The sequence below is a fragment of the Cucumis sativus genome, chromosome 6 (assembly GCF_000004075.3).
Source record: "Cucumis sativus cultivar 9930 chromosome 6, Cucumber_9930_V3, whole genome shotgun sequence".
Lineage (NCBI taxonomy): Eukaryota > Viridiplantae > Streptophyta > Magnoliopsida > Cucurbitales > Cucurbitaceae > Cucumis > Cucumis sativus.
In genome coordinates, this window is record NC_026660.2 from 24,784,789 (window position 1) to 24,804,331 (window position 19,543).

The following is a 19,543-nucleotide window of genomic DNA, read 5'->3' on the forward strand; positions in this document are numbered from 1 at the left end:
CATACAAAAACCTAAGGAAACTGCACGTGCGCGGCACGCCATGTCTCAAATCCGTGGGTCAGTATTTATACATTGGAGCTTAAACCTTCGAAAAACCCTTTGGAGCGCAGATAAGTTCTCTCCCCGATATTGCTGTGTTAAGCTCCACCGGAAAGACTAACAGCTTCCGCGACAATCCCACGAAGATAAGCAAATCAAAGAATGAGGAAGAAAGTAGACGAACGTATCAGAACTCTCATTGAAAATGGTGTCAAATCAAGGCACCGTTCCATATTTGTCATCATCGGAGATAAGTCCCGGGATCAGGTACTCTTCTCCTCTCCGGTGAAAGTTTGACCGTTCTTTTATTTTAATTGTTGGGCATTTCTATTTGATGATGTTGGGCGGTTTATACTTGGTTTTAGTTCGAGATATTTCCGGTACTAAATTCTACTCGAGGGAAGTGATAGCATAAGTTGATTGCTTTATATGGAATTTTACAGATAGTGAATCTCCACTACATGTTAAGTAAGGCGACGATCAAATCCAGGCCAAATGTGCTCTGGTGCTACAGAGATAAACTTGAGCTCAGCAGGTTAGTTCTTGAATGGTAGAATTTTCATACTTTTTGGCTTTCTATTAACCAAATGTTTTTCGGTTTCTTTAAATTTTTTTAATTAACATCAAATATCTATTTGATATTTGATTGGGTCTATATTATATGTGACAGTCATAGGAAAAAACGTGCAAAGCAAGTTAAAAAGTTGATGCAGAGGGGGCTTTTGGATCCTGAGAAGGTTGATCCTTTTTCTCTTTTTCTCGAAACTGGAGGAATAACATATTGTTTGTACAAAGATTCGGAAAGGATTCTTGGTAATACATTCGGAATGTGTATACTTCAGGTAGATACTCCAGAAATGTTTTTTATTTTTATTATTATTATTATCCAGCTTTTCGCATGTTTAATTATCGGCTGTTTAAAAATTGTCACTATTTTCTATAATCATCATTTCCTGATATTAGGATTTTGAAGCTTTGACCCCCAATCTGCTTGCAAGAACCATAGAAACAGTGGAGGGTGGTGGATTAATAATCTTGCTGTTACGTTCCTTATCCTCATTGACCAGTCTTTACACTATGGTCATGGTATGCGGTTTCTATATTTTTAAAGTTTTCTTTTTCAGCGGAATCTTATTCATTCATTTGGAGCAGTGTATTTTACTAAGAAGCACTGGACATGGGTATAAGACACAGATACGACATGGCAACATGCCATGTTTTTAAAATCTAGGACACAACACATGAAGGATACATTTATTAAAATATTCATTTTTAAAAAATATATATGACTTTTATATTGAATGAAAATTCATAATAAATGAATTGATGCATTTATATGCTTGCAAGACTTCACTTGATGTATTCCAGACTCAAAAGTTATCATTATTGTCATATATATGTGCCTTTTTAGTTTACCCAACAAATGTTCTATGCATGTCTAATCATTAGTTCCACTAAGTTACTAACTAGTGTCTGATAGGTGTCCACCAACTGTCGCAGTGTTGGACACGGACACACTAGCCAAACTAAAGTGTCTGTTCTTCTTAGATATTTTATATAAGATATAAGAATTACATAGAAGGATATGTGGCAAAAAGATATTCTTTGAAATGTTGAATCAATGTCTAGTTGACTTCACTAAATCCTAACTGGACCCTTTAAAATATACAATTTTCCCCGTTTTGGCTATGTAGGGGTTTATCCTACTATGTTGTAGGGAATTTTCGGGGAGAGAAATAATACAATTTTTTAGAGGGACTGAGAGGCAGTCTTTTGATGCTTAGTCCCTTGCGAGATTCAATGTATCTCTTTTGGCTCTGGTAACATTTCTTTTCCTGGTGCCCTTAGATTCTGATGTTATCATCGTTTCTCTGTGTCTAAAGTTTGATATTACTCTTCGAGTAGGTTGCTATTATTATTTTATGATATAAATGTTGGCATTTTGTTGGATGCTAGACCATGATATAGTTTTCATTGTACCCTTCATAGTGCTTCTTTATTATTTCAAAAAGATCTCATAGAGGTTGATGCCAGGATGTTCATGAAAGGTATCGAACTGAATCCCATTTGGAGGCAGCTGGTCGCTTTAATGAACGCTTTTTATTGTCACTTGCATCATGCAAAGCATGCGTTTTAATGGATGACGAGATGAATGTACTACCAATTTCCTCCCATATAAGGTCAATTACTCCAATTCCAGTGAAAGAGGTATATATCAGCATCTATAGATTGCAAAACAGTGTGAATAAGATTTTCTATCACGTGACACATACATACACCCACACACTCACATATATATAAACTTCTTTGCCAAAATGAAATTACCTGGGTACAGTATTAATTTAATTGTTTAATTATTAAAAAATAAATGTCCTAGTGTCAAATGTGTTAGAAATACTAGTGGAGGGCCAATAGGAATCTGCTTGGTTATACATATTGTCTCTCCATTCATATTTGGGGATTGCTTCTATACATTTTGATTTTACATCCTTTTGAATGAGAAGTTCATCCTTAATGATCTGGACTGGGGGCTCAAAATTGTGGCAATAGACGGAGCAGAAGTTGACAGAGAGAGATTGGTAAAAATTGAAACAAGAAGCTTTAATGAATTGTGAAAGGGAAATAAGAGGCGTGTTTGATTGTTGTAAATAACACTATAAAGCTGAGGAATGAGTTTCTTAATTGATTTGCTTATTGCAAGGACTGCTTTTTTACAAAGGGCCTCAATATCAAGCTCATTTTCTAAGGGTGATAAAGTTTAATTAAAAAAAAAAGCGTATGTTTTAAAATTTCAGAATTATAATATTAAAGTGTAAACCTCCAAAAATGATTAAGACATGTATTGAATTTTTTTACTGTAAAAAGAGGGTGCTAGGTGCCAATCATGAAGTTAAATACCAATCTTGCTTAAGATGCAACTGAAAATTATTTTTGAAGAATGCATGCCAAGATGGCCTTGACGCAGATAATTATTTAAAATATGCAATTGAATAGCATATAGGAACCCAATTATGCATGGACAAATGCATTAGCTTGTCCTTCTGCACATCAAATGGGTGAAACCATGAGGAGTTTTTGGACGGGCATGATTCATCCAATTTTGATTCTTTTTTCTACATCTAATTCCCTCACAATTTTTTGTGCACCCCATATTTAGTGAGATTGCTCTTGTTTCTTTGAGAAAATAAAAGAAATAACTTATCCCCTCTGAAGTTCTATTCACCTTTTCTTCTTTGTAGTTCTTATTTATCTAACAATATTGTTTTCCCGTCATTACAAAGGACTCAGAGGGGCTTCCTGAAGGAGAATGGGACCTTAAGAATCTGAAAGAACAGCTAAGTGATGAGTTCCCCGTTGGCCCTCTTATAAAGAAGTGTTGTACACTGGACCAGGTTTAGATGATTTCTGCTACAAATTACAGTTTAGTCTATGATTAATCTGCCTGTATTTTTTACTCACGACTTAGATTGGGAGTTTTTTGTTTAATACGTTATAGGGAAGGGCTGTTGTAACATTTTTGGATGCAATTTTGGATAAGACACTTCGATGTACAGTTGCATTGCTTGCTGGTCGTGGTCGGGGCAAATCAGCTGCTTTAGGATTGGCAGTTGCTGGGGCTGTTGCTGCTGGGTAGCATTTATTTAAATCTGTTTACTAGAATATGCTTTTAAATTCAAGAGCTCTATTGTATTTTGACAAGAGTATTTATGTTCAAGGTACTCCAATATTTTTGTTACTGCACCCAGTCCTGAGAATCTGAAAACATTGTTCGATTTTGTTTGCAAAGGTCTGAATGCAGTTGAATATAAGGTAAGATTGTTTTCTGTTTCGTTTGTATGGACATGCCTTCTAATATCACTTATGAATTTGATGAAAAATATTATTACATGAAATCGCTTTCAAGGGTTTTCAATTGAATTTTTATGAGGCTAATTTCTTTTTCTTTCTAACTTCATGGGTTTATATAACTTCAAGGGTTTTTGAATTATACCATTTTCAAGCTTGTTGCTTGTGTTGGTTAAGTGGGAGGTTGTAGTTAAGTCGGTGGAGTGTGGGCTAGGGATTGATAGCTTGAGATTACTTAACGAGGCTTTGTTGGAGAAATGGTTATGGCAGTTCTTCATGGAGCAAGATGCTTTGTGACAAAAAGTTATTGTGAGCCGGTATGACCTGCACCCTTATGAGGGGTAGCGGTTGGTGGTGCCAAAGGGCCTTATAAAAGCCTTTGTAAGTTAATTGCCTATGGCTTCATTATTTTTCTCGGCTATTATTAGGTGCATTGTTCAAATGTCTATTTCTGGGAGGATCAGTGGGTAGGAGCTAAACCTTTTCAAGAGTTGTTCCCTTGCTTATATCATACTTTGAGTAAAGAAGTTGCATTTTGTGGTTTTTATTATTTCGATCATAATTCGTCCTCTTTGTTGTTGGGCTTTAATTATTGTCTTTCTAACAAAGAGGCACTACAGGTTGTGGATCTGCTCTCTATTCTTCATAGTATCAGTAGGTGTTTTGAGGGAGAAGAGACTTTAGGCTTTGGACCTTTGACCCCTTTAGGAATTTCTCTTGTAGTTTTCTTTTGCCTATTGTCTATCCATTCTCTATCCCAAACTGTCTCTACTTTCTTTTCCATCAAGTTGGTTAAAATTTATAGGTAGGTAATTTTTTCTCTGTGGCATTTTAAAGACACTCCCTTTATACCATTTTTGGCTTATTTGCTGGTTTCTAAACAAAAATTACCCATGGATTGGAGTCCCTTTCACTTTGTATCTCCTTTATTGTAGGGCTGTTATTTTGTAGTTGTATGCAATACTTCCCTTGTCATGGTATGAATCGATGCCAATTTTCCCTGTGATCTTTCATCAGTAATCTTAGATAGTCAGACTCAGTCAATATTGAGACACTGCTGATGTTTTCTTGTTTTTGAAGTATACACCCCCGTGATATATTGCTATTAATTGATGCTTCTTATCATAAAACTTCAATACTGTGGGGTCTCTTTTTAAAAAGCATTCCTTATCCTTGTTGAGTTCTCTCTCTTTCGCATTAGAAGCCTTTTTTCTTGGGCTATTAGCAATTATATAGAAGTTGGTGCTATCATTGCATTCTCTTTCAGTTAAGATCTTATTTAAAAATTGATATTTCTGATTCCTCTGGTGTTTGAGGGGATATGGAAAGACAATTGCGCCTTTCATCTCTTCCTCAGATGACCTATATTGGATCTGTGTTATCCTTGTTATTTAAAATTGTGAAGATTACATGTGTTTACAGGAACATATAGACTTTGATGTGGTGAGGAGTACCAACCCGGAATTCAAGAAAGCAACAGTTCGCATTAATATCTATAAACAACACAGACAAACAATTCAGGTTGATAGATTCTCTGACCTTTTCTTTTGACATTTTCCTTAGTGAACGCGTTTATCCCGTTGTTAAGACAAGTTTTCAATTTAAGTAACAAGAAATAAAGAACAATACATCTTTCTTCTAACTGAGATAACATCATAGACTCTGATTACTTTCCTTTTTGTATTATATTTGTCGTGCAGTACATACAGCCACAGCAGCATGAAAAACTCTCTCAGGTTGAGCTGTTGGTTGTTGATGAAGCAGCAGCCATACCACTGCCAGTTGTTAAATCTTTACTTGGTCCTTACTTAGTCTTCCTTTCATCTACTGTGAATGGGTATTACTTTGTTTCTTTTTAGTTAAGCTTTTTGCTATCTGCTTAGTTATCTCGCTTTGAGTTTCTTGTTGGGTACTATGTTGGGATGTATCCTCGAAGGCATTTTAAATGCATAATTTCTCTAGTTTCTTTTGATCTTGAAGTGATTAGTAATACCTTTCGTCTTTCATTGTCTGCACCTAAAGGTATGAGGGTACTGGTCGATCATTATCATTAAAGCTTTTGCAGCAGTTGGAGGAGCAAAGCCAGGTTTCTAAAAAGAGTGTGGAAGGCTCAGTCTCTGGTAATTTAGAACTAGACTTGTAGTTTTACATGCCAACGTGATGTATTCTGCTGTAGCATGCAACTTACACCAGTTCTATCTTGTTGAGCCATAAAATACATTTCCCTTCATTCCAATTTTGGAAGGTTTGTCTTTAGAAGTTCTAAAAAATCCTAAACAAAAATTACCTACCTAGAAATTTTAAAGACAAACCCTTCATCCCAATTTTGGCTTATTTGCTAATTTGTCACACAAATTTGAATGTAGGTTGCTTGTTCAAAAAGATAGAACTGAGTGAATCCATTCGATATGCTTCTGGGGATCCCATTGAGCTATGGCTCCATGGTTTGCTTTGCTTGGATGTGACCAGTTCAATCCCACCTATTAACAGGTTAGGTTGTTTTTCAAATTTATTTTGATTTTATGTTTTTAAGGATATGATGAGGGCGCTAAGGGAGTGTCAACCTAGTTGAGATGTCCGTGTCTGCCTGCTGATCCTAGTTATGTTTTATGCTTTATGTTTTTTGTATAACCCTCACGTACTTTTAGAGCATTAATCTCTTTCATTTTACATTTATATGAATAAAGAGACTGTTTCCCTTTTTTAAAAAAAAACGAACTTGTACATGGGGGCATAGGAGAAAAATGGGCAAGAATTCAAGTTAAAAGTTTTACCTCCAGTTCCCTTTGGATGGTAGAAAGATAATAATTTTCCATCTTGTTCTTTGTGAACAGATTGCCTCCACCAGGTGAGTGTGACCTTTACTATGTAAATCGAGACACACTCTTTTCCTACCACAGAGATAGTGAGCTGTTTTTGCAGGTAATTTGGTGTCAAATAATACGATCTGTATTTCATGGTTGGATATGTTAGTTTGAAACTGGGGCTCCTGTGTTATATGTGCCTTCATATTTTCTGGTACTCTGATATTTGCAGCGAATGATGGCTCTTTACGTTGCTTCACACTACAAAAACTCTCCCAATGATTTGCAACTGATGGCAGATGCCCCAGCACACCATCTATTTGTATTGCTTGGTATGTCTTGCAGTTTCGTGTATTAACCTGCTTGTAAGCAGCTGTTTTTTACTGACGGTAGAAATGCAGGCCCAGTTGATGAGACAAGTAATCAACTTCCAGATATTTTGTGCGTCATTCAGGTTGATATCTACTTGATTTTTTTTCTTTTTTCTTTTGTTGATAAGAAAAATGCCTTGTAGAAGTTTATAATTTTTTTAAATTCCATTCAACGTCAAGAAAGATCGCAAGTGGGGGAGAATATCGTCCATTGTATTTAAGCAATAAGCCAAAATTTGAGAAATTTTATGCTTTTGTATCACTAGGCCAATCCATGATGGTTCTATAAAAACACCCCTACGACAAACTCAACTGTATATAAATGGATTTAAGCTATAATTTGAGAAATTTTTGTGGATGTGAAAGGTCCATTTCTCTTTCACGTAATTGATGTTAATTTTTCTTCCCCTAAATAAAGTTTTTGGTTGTCTGAGATTTATGCCCATCTTATGTCAAATATCTAAAATCTGGACAACATTCCTATGTTTACAATTTCTTAGTTATTTCAATTTTCCTTCGTCTAGGTTTGCCTTGAAGGACAAATCTCGCGTAAATCTGCTATGAAAAGCTTGAGTGCTGGTCATCAGCCATTTGGGGACCAAATACCATGGAAATTTTGTGAACAGTTTCGAGAAGCAAATTTTCCCAGTCTTTCTGGTGCTCGAATAGTACGGATTGCAACCCATCCAAGTGCCATGAGGGTAATGCACAAGTGTGATTGCTTATTTATATTGTACAAGTGTGCTCATCCAAGTTGTGTAAGCTTTTCTAATCGTGCAATTTCATTGTTGTAGCTTGGCTATGGATCACAAGCAGTAGATCTTTTGACCAGGTATGGAAGTACTTTGAGCAAAGTTAATTTTAGATTTTCAATCCTTGTGCAGATTGGAAGTTGGGGCTAATCTTGAAAATTTCTTTTACTTGTACCTTGAATGGTACATGAGCAGGAAAAACAATACAAATATAAAGATCTGGAATCCATAGCGATTTATCTACAATAAGTTTGATGGCATGAAATTATAAAACTGAGGTCTTCTAATTTGGGGCAAAAAATAAGATTTAAAGAATATAACATTTACACAAAGAGACATTATTTAGAAAAAATAGTTGTCAGAAATTCCAAATGATCAAGCTTCTTGTTGAAATTCTGTCATTTGTTTCTAACCACATTCCCCAAGTGAAACATCTGACCAGGTTTAGCTAAAGATTTTAATTTCTTTTGTAAATGTGTTCATATCTGTATACAAGGACGAAGACCTTGGTGCTGGTTGGACGAGTTGTGTTAAAATTAAGCACAGCCCAAAATATGGTCTCAATGATAGATTAGATATTTGAAAGGCCAAAGTCAACAAAGGCCAACTGTTTCCAAAAAAACTTCCCAATTGGTTAATATATGTAAAAAACAATCAAATAGTTACCAAATCTGATTTAAGAGATAAGCTGATGAAGTACCCACAAAAGTCACCGGGTGTATAACTTCTTTCCAAGAAAAAATCTAACCCACCGAAAACTCCTTGTTTAGAACCGATACTATGTGATTTTTCAAGCTATTGTTGTATGTTTATGCATTCTTTCATTTGAGAGGTTTCGTGAAAAAAAAAAATCATCAAATCGTTGGAACAAGCGAAGCTGAAACCATAAAGAATCAAGATTAAACCTTCACCTGTATGCATCAAGTACATTTTGAATCTTGAGAACGAAAAACACTCTTAAATCACCAATTAAAACCAAAAGCTTAAGCTAGTGGGTGAGAGTAAATTTAATATAATATCTAACACTCCCCTCATTTGTGGGTTTGAATTATGATAAAAGACCAAACAAGTGGAAATCAATACTAAATGGGGAGGAAAATACAACGCAGGGGCTTGAACTCAGGACATCCTGAAACAACCTACTCTGATAGCATCTTAAATCACCAACTTAACTCAAAAGTTTAAGTTAGTGGGTGAGGGTAAATTTAATACAATATCTAACAAACACATTAGTTGGACAATACATAAAGGAGGACTTCTTCAAATCAGTATCACACCTCTCACCTTGAAGCCGAAAGGAAAGTAGATTTGAAAAACCCAATACATACTTTTTATAAGATAAAACCAAACTTTTTATTGTGGGGAAAGAGGCCGGTTTCTTTGGCGCGATTGTGTTTGCTTTATGTCATTTTTCATTGTGGGATGAGAGGAATAAGAGGGTGTTTAGGGGAGTTGAAAGGGGGAGTGGGGAGATTTGGTTGGTTATTTGGTATCATGTTTCTCTTTGGGCTTTGATTTTGAAGACTTCTTGTAATTATCCTCTTGACATGATTTTGTATGGTTGGCCCCCTTCTTGTAGCAGGGGTCCCCTGTTTTTTGTGGGCTTGATTTTTTGTGTTTGTGTATGCTTTCATTTTTTTCTCATTGAAAGCGGTTTAATTCGATAAAAACAAAAACAAAACTTTTCATTGAATAAATGAGAGGAGACCAAGCCTGTGGTGTCTGAGTCAATTTAGCGAAGGAACTAAATAAGGAACTGACTCAAAAGGCCCCATTGAAGTTGAATTAGAAAATACAGGTAGGATGCAGCCAGCTGTTTAAAGAACACCCACTCCTAAAGTTTCATTTTCAACTATCATCTTCTAACCGCAACTCTGAAGCAGGTCGCTTGGGTTGATGCTTGGAAGATGATCATTTAGACTTCTTCACGAATAGTTTGTTTCTTTTCTTAAAAGAAAAGTGACTTTTAAACCATGATTAGAGGACATTTTGTTTCACTCTTTTATGCTTGATTATCGAATCATGTTGAAGAATTAAAGTCCCTTACTGTAAATTTTGTTCTGATTTTTTTGTACTTCCATTTATCTGAATAAAATAATATTTGATTTTTTTCTTTTGACAAAAAAAAAGTCAAAAAAAAGAAGACATAATAGATCTAAAGTTTCTTATTAATTTCCTATAAAACATAGCAGACTATTAAAATAGTACAGTCTATCAGCTTAACTTCTATCCAAGAATTCTCAAGAAAAATCTCCATTCAAGAAAGTCCTTCCAAAGTTTGATTCAGAAGCCTACGGTTTCAGTTCCCAGAGAAGTAATCAACCAACTGAAATTGAATTACGAAGCAGTAAACTTCAACGAAAATTACCAAACTACACTTAGTTTACTATATTAAGAAGCCAACACTCGTTCATTCTACTCAAACATTACTCTGTCTATTCATTTTCTTAACGAGAGGCTTGTTTCCTTTCTTAAAAAAAAGAGAAGCTAACACGCATTTCTAAGAGGTCCATACTTATATTTCCTCTTCACCGTTACTGTGTATCAGGTACTTTGAAGGTCAGTTTGCTTCTATTACTGAAGTTGAAATATCAGATGAGGATGTTCAGGCTCATGTTAGAGTTACCGAAGCTGCAGAAAAGGTTGCATAATTATAAATACTTCCTTTTCCAAGTAGACTAACTAAAAGTTATGCATGTTTTAATTGTGTGTGATTACTACCACTTAATTTTATTTTTATGCATGCTTTATACATTTAATTAGATTTACAGTAACGGAAAAGAGGAAATGCCAGGTACTTTAATTTGTCAAGGTAATGATAGACTATACCGCATAATTAATTGGAAAAAAATCAAACGGAAGATTATACAGAGTTTCTAACGTGGTTTATTATTAATCTACTATTCCCTAGGGGGCCATGTCTACTTTAGAGAAAGTACTTCAGATGAAACAAGAATGGAGATAGTAATGCAAAACATTAAGTATTAATATATAAAGTTTTCTCAAGGAAAATGCTACAGTGAGTTATATAGGCTCTGTTAAAATTCTTCATGAAGCTTTCAAAATATATTCCTTTCCAGAAGCTTAAATTAACGGATGAAGGCAAATTTAATATTATTTCATCTATTTTCCTTATGGGCATCGAGAAAGCCAGCAGTTCCTTATAACAATAGCATGTCTTTTATATTCTTATCTACACCCTGATAGTCTTGGGCTTACCTTTGATATCATCCATGCAGGTTTCATTATTGGAAGAAAGCATAAAGCCTAGAACTAATCTTCCTCCCCTGCTGGTATCTCTCCGCGAACGACGACCTGAAAAACTTCATTATATTGGTGTTTCTTTTGGACTCACGTTGGATCTTTTTCGCTTTTGGAGGAGACATAAATTTGCCCCATTCTACATTGGCCAGATTCCAGTTGAGTTGGATTCTAGATTTCATGCTGTTTGATCACTGTGAACAATTCCATATGCTTGTTTCTTATGAAACAGTAAGGTGAAGTGCTTTTTAGTGTCTTATATTTTCCCTTCTCTTTTCATGAATTAAGAGTACTGTGACGGGTGAGCATACATGCATGGTCCTAAAGCCTTTGAACAATGATGAAATTGAAGCTAATGAATCTGCACAGTGGGGCTTTTTTGGTCCATTTTACCAAGGTGAGGTTTTTACATTTAGAAGTGCTATTTCCCTGTGCTATATGCAGTATTTGATTTGACGTTTATGATCCAAACAGATTTCAGGTTAAGGTTTATTAGACTCTTGGGTATTAGTTTCCCTGGAATGGAATATAAGCTAGCAATGAGGTCAGTATATTTAATTGTGACCTACTACATAATATATGCCTAGAGATGTCCATGGGCCTCCTTGCCCCCATCCCCACCTCCCATTTCATTCTCCAACCTCGAAAACTTTCCTGCTTAATTTTGTGGGGATTGGAGATTTCCTGCAGAAAGTTCGTGTGTCAGGTTCCCCGCTGGGAATTATTCCCCATTTAATTCTCTTTAGAAAAAAATCGATGAAATGATTCCTTAAAGAAACATTACTTGGTTTTCCACAATGAATCATCATTTAAATAGTTACTAAAAATATCATATTATTCATACAATATTATCTAGAGATAAGAATTTAAAATCATTGTGACCCATAAAGATATCTTTGTAGGTATATATGTTACTTTCCTAAAAAATAATTATGAAAAGAAACAGTGGAAATGGGGATGACGGATGAGAAATGAATTTCCCGTCCCCATTTACCTTACAGGGTCTTTTGCCCACTCCCCTTTCCCATTGCTCACCGTTGGGAGTGAGTCCCCTCGGCCCTCAACCCGTCAGGGAAAATGGACATCTCTACATGTGTTTTTTCTTTTCTTCCGTTGACAATTTGATTTAAATTCTACCAGTGTCTTGGATCCAAAAATTAACTTCACGGAACTAGATCCTTCTGAGGACACTATTGGAGAATTTTTAAATGCAATAAGATACCTCATGTCCGCTCATGATATGAAGCGGTTGGAAGCCTATGCAGACAATCTCGTAGATTTTCACTTGGTAAGATTATCATCCGCATCTCTCTCTTGTTTTTGTATGGGTGGATTAAAAAACAGTTACAGATTTCATGCCTCCATACATCTGTTATCGGAAAAGGTTCGCATTGAATTTTATTGATGGTTTAATCAAATGGACATGCATATTTGAAAATAAAAAAATTCCATATTATTTTCCCACCCCGTCCTCTTCACTCCCTACCAGTGGAAGTTTCTCAGTCTATTTATTGAACTTTATCGTACTGTACTGTGGATAGTTCATAAGGTATTTATTGGCAGCACAATTTATGCATGCCAAACCATAACCATACAAAGCATAATGTATCACATTTAATATTCTTCTTTCGTTTACAGATACTAGATCTTGTTCCATTACTTGCTCAATTGTATTTCATGGAGAAACTTCCAGTTACTTTGTCGTACGCACAGGCATCTGTATTGCTCTGTACTGGACTGCAGTTAAGGAATGTTACTTATATTGAGGTTCGATAATATTATCCTTTTGGATTGTTTAAAATTCTTTCTTGTTTGCCTTGAAACTTCCCATTTTGTGTGTTTCTGGTCCACTGTTGATTACTTTTTGTACTAGTTATTAAATAGGGTCGTGGGCCTACTATTTAGTCAAGGACAGTTGCAAATATAGCAATTACATTCAAAGTATTAAGCATGTATAGCAACATTTTAAAAAAATTGTAAATATAGCAAAATATGTTCGAGTTTTATCAATGATAGAAGTATATCACTGATAGATCATATTGCAAATATTGGTCTATCACGTTTATCAATGATAGAAATCTATTGCTGATAGCTATATTTGCAATTTATTTAAAAATGTTGCTATCACTTATTATTATCCTAAAATTCTTATCCATTATAATTACCTTTTATTCGACTAATTTAGTTGTTTTTTGTTTTAGCTAGTTAGTTTGTAGGTAATTGGCTTGCAGTTGCTAGGTAAGTTTGCAGCCTATAAAGTGAGTAGTTCATTGTTTTAGAGAACTTTGATATTGAAGAGGAATGTCTTTAGAACGTGACATCCTGCCAATGCCTTCAAGATAACATACACCTTCAAATCCTACGTATCATCCTCCCAGATTTTACAGAGTTACTTCTTTTCTTTCGTGTGTCGTGGTGTTAGGGGGCATCTAATTGTTGTTACATGTTATACTTACATATCAATTTTTGGATGTTGCATCACTTGTACAGGGACAAATGAAGTTGGAGAGGCAGCAGATATTATCACTTTTTATCAAAGTCATGAAAAAGTTTCACAAGTATCTTAATGGAATTGCATCCAAGGAGATAGAATCGACTATGCCACGTATGAGAGAGGTAACAAGCTTAGTATCCTTGGTTTATCATTCCTGCTGTGTGTTCTTATGGAAAGAAAAAGATAAATGTAAATTTTAAACTACCTTATAATAGGACTACGAAGTTGGCAAATTTTTTATATACGATAGTGATATTTTTTGCTACAATTACATAACTTTACATGCAGATTCCACTGGAACCCCATGAAATCTCTGTGGACGATGATCTCCATGAAGCTGCAAAACAAGTTGAGGTAAAAGTCATGCTTCTTTTTTCGATGCAGCTGCGTGTGTGCACACATACTCCCTTGTCTTTTATACCAACTATTTTCTGGAATTGAAATACAGGAGAAAATGAAAATGAATAATGAGGGATTGTTAGATGTTGGGATGCTGCAGCAGTATGCCATTGTGGATGGAGATGTTGATCTTGCTGGTGCTTTGCAAAGTGGTGGTGGAAAGGTTCCATCTGGTGGAGTTGTAAGTGTGAAATCCAATAAAACCAAAGCAGAAAAGCAAGGGAAAAGGAAAGAAAAAGATCAAAGCAGTAAAAAACGAAGTAAAGATGGTTTCAAATCAAATAAAAAGAAGAAGGTTTAAAGCAAGTCGTAACTAACAGTAACCATTACAGATTTGAGTTCAAAATGACACAAAAGATGAAACTGTTAAGTAATGGCTAATTAGCCTTAATTTTGTATTATTATTGTTTAGTTTAAAACTCAACTCTTACCGTTACATGTATTCCTTCTTCCTTGAGAATTTTGGCCTGCTTTTTTTTGTAGACTTCAATCATTAAATGTAATTTATAGGGTTTTTTTTAACTTCATGGTGCATATTGCATTTTGATAAGATAACAAATGCTCTTTATGTGGTGTTGATTTATTACACTTGATTACCTGAGAGCAAAATTTTGAGAAGATAATGAATCATAACTTCATCTTTTGAGTCGCATGACTTGCCAAAAATCCATAATTTTTATCGTAAATTATTGTTGTTAATTGTTCAATTCTAGTTTTAGCTTTTTACACGTTCAAGAAATTTAAAATAAAGACTGGAAATAATTTCCCAATTAAAATTGTATTTAGCCTAATTACCTTTTTCTTTTCTTTTTTTTTACTACAAAGTTAAAGGTGTATGTATAAACGCAGCCTTGTATCTGGTGAAGAATTATTCACCTTCTAAAGACAGCAATCTTCATCCTTGGGAATAAAAGATTTACAACAATATATTACAAGTTAAAACAGTTGCTCCATGAAATTAATTAGAGCAAATAAGCTAAATCAGACACCAAAAAAAATGGGAAACACTCAGCCAAATGATCGAATGAAAATTTCTTGTCAATATCCATCCAGTTATCACCTGGCAACGTAACATGGTAGGATGAATTACAAAAAGAAAAAATAAAAATAACGAGTTGGAACACACATCAGCCAAATGATGCACTCCCAACATCAGAGGTGCTTTTCTTATTAAAGCTAAAGAGATGTATCCCGGTGTTCATAAACAGCCGAATCAGTTCTGTTGACAGATTTTTCTCAACCACAAAACAAATGAAAATAGCTTTGAAAATCTACAGGAAGTTTCTCACGTCTAACGACTTGGTATCCACCATTTCATCGTCTTTAAACTCCTCACTGAAAACAAAGAAGGAAAAAGTCGATTAAGTTTCAATAAGGAGTTTATGAGAGCTAAACAGATCTAAACTAGACTATCAACTAAGGCTATGTTTTTTGCAGTATAATAATCAAACTACATACCGCTTCTTTTGAGTTTCCATTGCCTCAAGAGCATCTTTCTTCATCTCTTCCAGTTGAGCCTTGGAAATTTTAAGTTCCAACTGCTCCTCGTACTTGGGCAGATCTTCCCTCCTAATACCAAGCCTGATTGGGAAAAAAAAATCAAACAAAGTACTCAAAATACTGTAACTATCCTAAAGAAAGATCGATCAATTGTATGCATGTAGGAGATACCAACTATCCCAAGTCTCTGTCAGAAATTTAGAATTTAGATTCTAACAGCTAGCGTCTGATTGAAATTAGAAAAAAAATCTACTACTTAATAGGCATCTTTTGCTTCACTGCCAGGTGCAACCAGCTCTTGCACCAAATAGACACGCAGAGAAAAATGAATATCATTCTTCACTTTCAGAAATAGAAGACTGATGAACAATACATCATTTATCCGAAACAGGAGAGCAAAAGTTATTATTTTCTGACGAGACATTTGTTCTTGATGGCAACCTTAGATGTATTTATTGTCCATGGCAACATAACCGTCTGTTATTAAACCACGAATTTTTTTGGCAAGGAGCTTAAATAAACGGAAAACATAAAAAGTTAGAATTATACTTTTGATTGATTTTGTCAAACTCGGCCATAAGAACAGACATTCCTTTCTTATCATTCCTCAAGAGAGGTTTCTTTAATTCTTTCTCAACCTTCTCCAGAGCATCAAACATCATAGCTTCTGCACCAAGGTCATCACTGAGACCTCTCCTGAAAAGGTACATAGGAATAAGGTCAATAAACGAAGTGTAAAATATAACAACGAACTGATGCATTTGGCAATGGACATCAGAACAATGCCACAGGTTTCAAGCATGGGCAATGAATAACCCCAACATGTAATTCCCTAAAATTTGGAATAAACAACTGCATAACAGAACCATACTGTGACTTCTGTTGGTTAGAGAAAATATTTAGGACCAGACTGAAAATTAAGAAGGTAGAAGGTCAAAATGTCTGTACAAGCTGACACGAGAACTGAGAAAAATAAACAACTAAGAACTAAGCCATTTTGAAATTTTGATTAGTAAAACTTTAGCTGTACTGGACATGAGAGATTTTTTTGGATTATTTATTTATAAACAAAATATTTCAGTAGAATATTTATTTATTTACAAATTTTTGGTGGGGTTTTCAAGCATTTTTCGATTGATACTGGTAAAAGTGTCCAAGTCTCCCTTAAAAATCAAATATCCATGATACCACAACCGTTAACATGCCAAGAGAAATGTTGACAATGCATTTCTCAGCTTGACAAGGAATCCAATTTCATGGAAGAGGAACATACTTAATCCGGATCTCCTTCAGTGCCAGCAAGTATGATCTAGCATCAGGGATGTCTTGGGTTCTTGTCTGAATTGTGTATTTGATTCGCTGTGATTCTGAGAATAGATCTGCCCTGCGAGGAAGGAAAAAGCGGGTTAAGATTGTAACTCAAATTAATCTTAATGACAACCTTACTAGAGTACAATTGTGTCCTTGAGTTATATATGTAGTTCTAACTTATATTTTTAATGAGGAAGAGATAAGAGGATGCCTCAAGAAATGCAGCATGGGACACAGTAATAAATAAGAATCTCAGTGTTTCCCCCACTTAATAGTTGAAGCCCTGAAATATTTGTTTCCTATTACTGATAAATTTTAACTTCATTTCCAGATTGTCGGCCACCAATAAAACACATAATCACCAAATTGTGAGTCCCAGAAGAATATTTATGATTATCATACCATCATTCTCCAGCCATGCTTCTTTACTTCACCTGGAACAAAATTGTTCCAAACAAAATGCAGAGAGTGAATTTCATTAAGCAAAGTGTGCAGGAAGAAGAAGGGCAAGGTCACTCAAAAGAAGCAACTAAAAATAAAAATTACCAAATGCTAAAATGTAAGTAAGTGGTGAAAGATACCTATATAAGATTTCAGATATACAAAATTCAAAATCTTGATCCTTCATTAACTTATTACTTTTGAGCTAGTCAGTATAAATTGAGGCAGGGATATTTGATTAATATACTCTGAAAGATAAAATGACCCAACTACCGGTCTGCACCAGTTAATTGCACACAGAATGATGGGCTCAATCCACAAGTAGCCGTATAGGTTTTAACTAGAAATGTGGTAATCATGCAAAAACACTCACTTCTCTCTCGCCAGTTTCATGACCTTAGCGTATTGAGCTACAGCAGCAGGATCATCTGGATCAATTGTGATCTTCTCTTTCTTGAAAACAGCCAATGCTGTCTCAAACTTCTTTTTCACTTCCAAAAATATGTTCTTCAGCATTTCTTTGGCACCCACAGAAAAAAAACATTATCAATTAAATCACAGAAAAATTCAAGATCAGTTTGCACATAGAGAAGTTGACACCACTCATGTGGCTTCATTGCCGTTATGTACGTATTTTTTATGCAATTCTCTACATAATTCATGCATGATTCCTTAAAGACATAACTACAACTGTGCGATAGACATAAACCAAACGTCATAGCTCTCTTTCTCACTACTTGAGCGTATTTTGCCTCACCATCTCCTTTGAGAGCGGGCGGAGCAGCCTCTTTTGCAAAATGACGAACAGGAAAAGCATGCCCCTGGTGTAAAATACTTTGACTGCCAAGCACCTGTAAAAACAAAGGGGAGTCCAAAAAAAAAAAAAAACACGTTAAGCAGCTAATTCAATGATCATTACACCTCTATGCAACATTTAATTAAGAGACCATTTCCTCAATGTACACAGACAACCATTTCCAAACGATGCGTCTAAAATATAAAATTTTGAAGGCAGCCCACTAATATCAGAAAAAACCATAGCAACCTACATACTTTACATCATCATCCAAAGAAACCCTAAAATCCCAGATCCCAAAACCTTAAAAAAGCAACAGATTACAAAAGCCAAGAATAAAAAATCGAATTAGGGGGCAAAGAAATTGACAAGGAGTTCACCATTGTCAGGATCCATAAGAGCATTCGGCAATAACAAGCTCCAGTTCAGAATAGAAAACGGAAGAACGAAAATAAAAACGATTATCACTATCACTCATAAACATCGAACATTGAAGAATCAGAGAGAGTGAAAAGTAGGGTAAACAGAACCGATCCAGGGTGGGAAAGGGAAAACCTGCTTGGATTTGGACAATAGACGAGAAGAGAGAGCCATGGTGGAGCTAAGCTTGCGCCTTCGATGAGATGCTTCGATGAATAGAAGAAATGGATTGAGAATTGGGAGTGAGATTATATGCGAAGAGAAAGCCCTGGAGGCGAATATGGGAACCGGAGGGGAAGACTACTTGAAATGGTTCGGGGGAGTCATCTCCTCCTTACTCGCTCTACTTCTAAATCACCACCGTTGGTTTGTTTTACACTCATTTTCTAAATGGATGGATAAGATCTACTTGGAAAAAATAGTGAATTGAATACTCCATCAATCTTTTCTTTTCTTTTCCCCTTTTTTCAGTTCAATTATACAAAATGTTTGTAATAAGTTTTCATTATTAGAAGTTCTTCTTCTTAGAGATTGGATTGAAAAAAATTGTTGGTTTATATAGTTGTAAATTATTAAGAATCTTCTTGGCGTTTTTAGAAATTTGGTAGAGTAATTGGACATGTTTCATTGTTAATTGATATCAACTTACTACATATTTTTAGATAAATAAGCAGTGTCTTACTTGAAAAAAGTTGAATCAAGTTATAGATAACATATTTGGATTGTGTAGATTGTCACAATGACAAGAATAAATGTAGGTAACCATTTTTTTTTACTTTTCCTTCTAATTTTTATGATCACATGTCATATATTTTTTAAAACAAGATTTAAAGTTAGAAAGGTCTAAAAATATGATTGAAACCTACCCAAATGTTTTTACTAAGTAAAGTTTTTTTTTAAATGTCGGATAGAAAATTAGCCAAACAACATGTAGATTGAGATGCACCGACTCTCTCCAACACTATAATGGTTTTTTTTTATTCCAAGAACCGTTTTTAAACGTTTACGAAAGTTCAAAGGTAATATTTCAACTTTTGAAAAGGACGGATACCTCTTAAACATCAACTTTTAGATAATATAGTTTAGCCTATGTTTTTGATAAAGACGTG

General features: G+C 35.0%; 2 protein-coding genes across 2 annotated transcripts; one reads left to right on the forward strand and one right to left on the reverse strand.

The window, feature by feature from the left end:
• Nucleotides 1-78: 78 nt before the first annotated feature.
• Nucleotides 79-14,554, forward strand: LOC101208150 (RNA cytidine acetyltransferase 1). Its single transcript, XM_004141919.3, has 26 exons — nt 79-306; nt 483-574; nt 710-881; nt 1,003-1,125; nt 2,074-2,247; nt 3,321-3,431; nt 3,536-3,669; nt 3,756-3,849; nt 5,308-5,406; nt 5,586-5,722; nt 5,908-6,005; nt 6,252-6,375; nt 6,720-6,807; nt 6,922-7,021; nt 7,091-7,143; nt 7,585-7,761; nt 7,855-7,892; nt 10,361-10,454; nt 11,052-11,231; nt 11,362-11,470; nt 11,548-11,617; nt 12,214-12,361; nt 12,712-12,840; nt 13,564-13,689; nt 13,856-13,921; nt 14,016-14,554. Exons 1-26 carry the CDS (start codon nt 202-204, stop codon nt 14,265-14,267), a joined length of 3,093 nt encoding a protein of 1,030 aa, XP_004141967.1. The 5' UTR covers nt 79-201; the 3' UTR covers nt 14,268-14,554.
• Nucleotides 14,555-14,964: 410 nt separating this feature from the next.
• Nucleotides 14,965-18,762, reverse strand: LOC101207908 (probable ATP synthase 24 kDa subunit, mitochondrial). Its single transcript, XM_004141918.3, has 7 exons — nt 18,570-18,762; nt 17,976-18,069; nt 17,592-17,736; nt 16,740-16,850; nt 16,016-16,162; nt 15,425-15,547; nt 14,965-15,301 (listed from the first exon to the last, which is right to left on the reverse strand). The coding sequence occupies exons 1-7, from the start codon at nt 18,606-18,608 to the stop codon at nt 15,238-15,240; spliced, it is 723 nt and encodes a 240-aa protein (XP_004141966.1). The 5' UTR covers nt 18,609-18,762; the 3' UTR covers nt 14,965-15,237.
• Nucleotides 18,763-19,543: the final 781 nt, after the last annotated feature.

What these genes read in the sequence shown, in the direction of transcription:
- LOC101207908 (XM_004141918.3), bottom strand. Translation starts at nt 18,608, where the DNA reads ATGGCTCTCTCTTCTCGTCTATTGTCCAAATCCAAGCAG. An exon ending in GCCCGCTCTCAAAGGAGATG is followed by an intron (nt 17,737 to 17,975) that starts GTGAGGCAAAAT and finishes TGGGTGCCAAAG; the next exon opens with AAATGCTGAAGAACATATTT. An exon ending in TTTGACAAAATCAATCAAAA is followed by an intron (nt 15,548 to 16,015) that starts GTATAATTCTAA and finishes TTTCCCAATCAG; the next exon opens with GCTTGGTATTAGGAGGGAAG.
- LOC101208150 (XM_004141919.3), top strand. Translation starts at nt 202, where the DNA reads ATGAGGAAGAAAGTAGACGAACGTATCAGAACTCTCATTGAAAATGGT. An exon ending in GCTGGGGCTGTTGCTGCTGG is followed by an intron (nt 3,670 to 3,755) that starts GTAGCATTTATT and finishes TTTATGTTCAAG; the next exon opens with GTACTCCAATATTTTTGTTA. An exon ending in TGAATGCAGTTGAATATAAG is followed by an intron (nt 3,850 to 5,307) that starts GTAAGATTGTTT and finishes ATGTGTTTACAG; the next exon opens with GAACATATAGACTTTGATGT.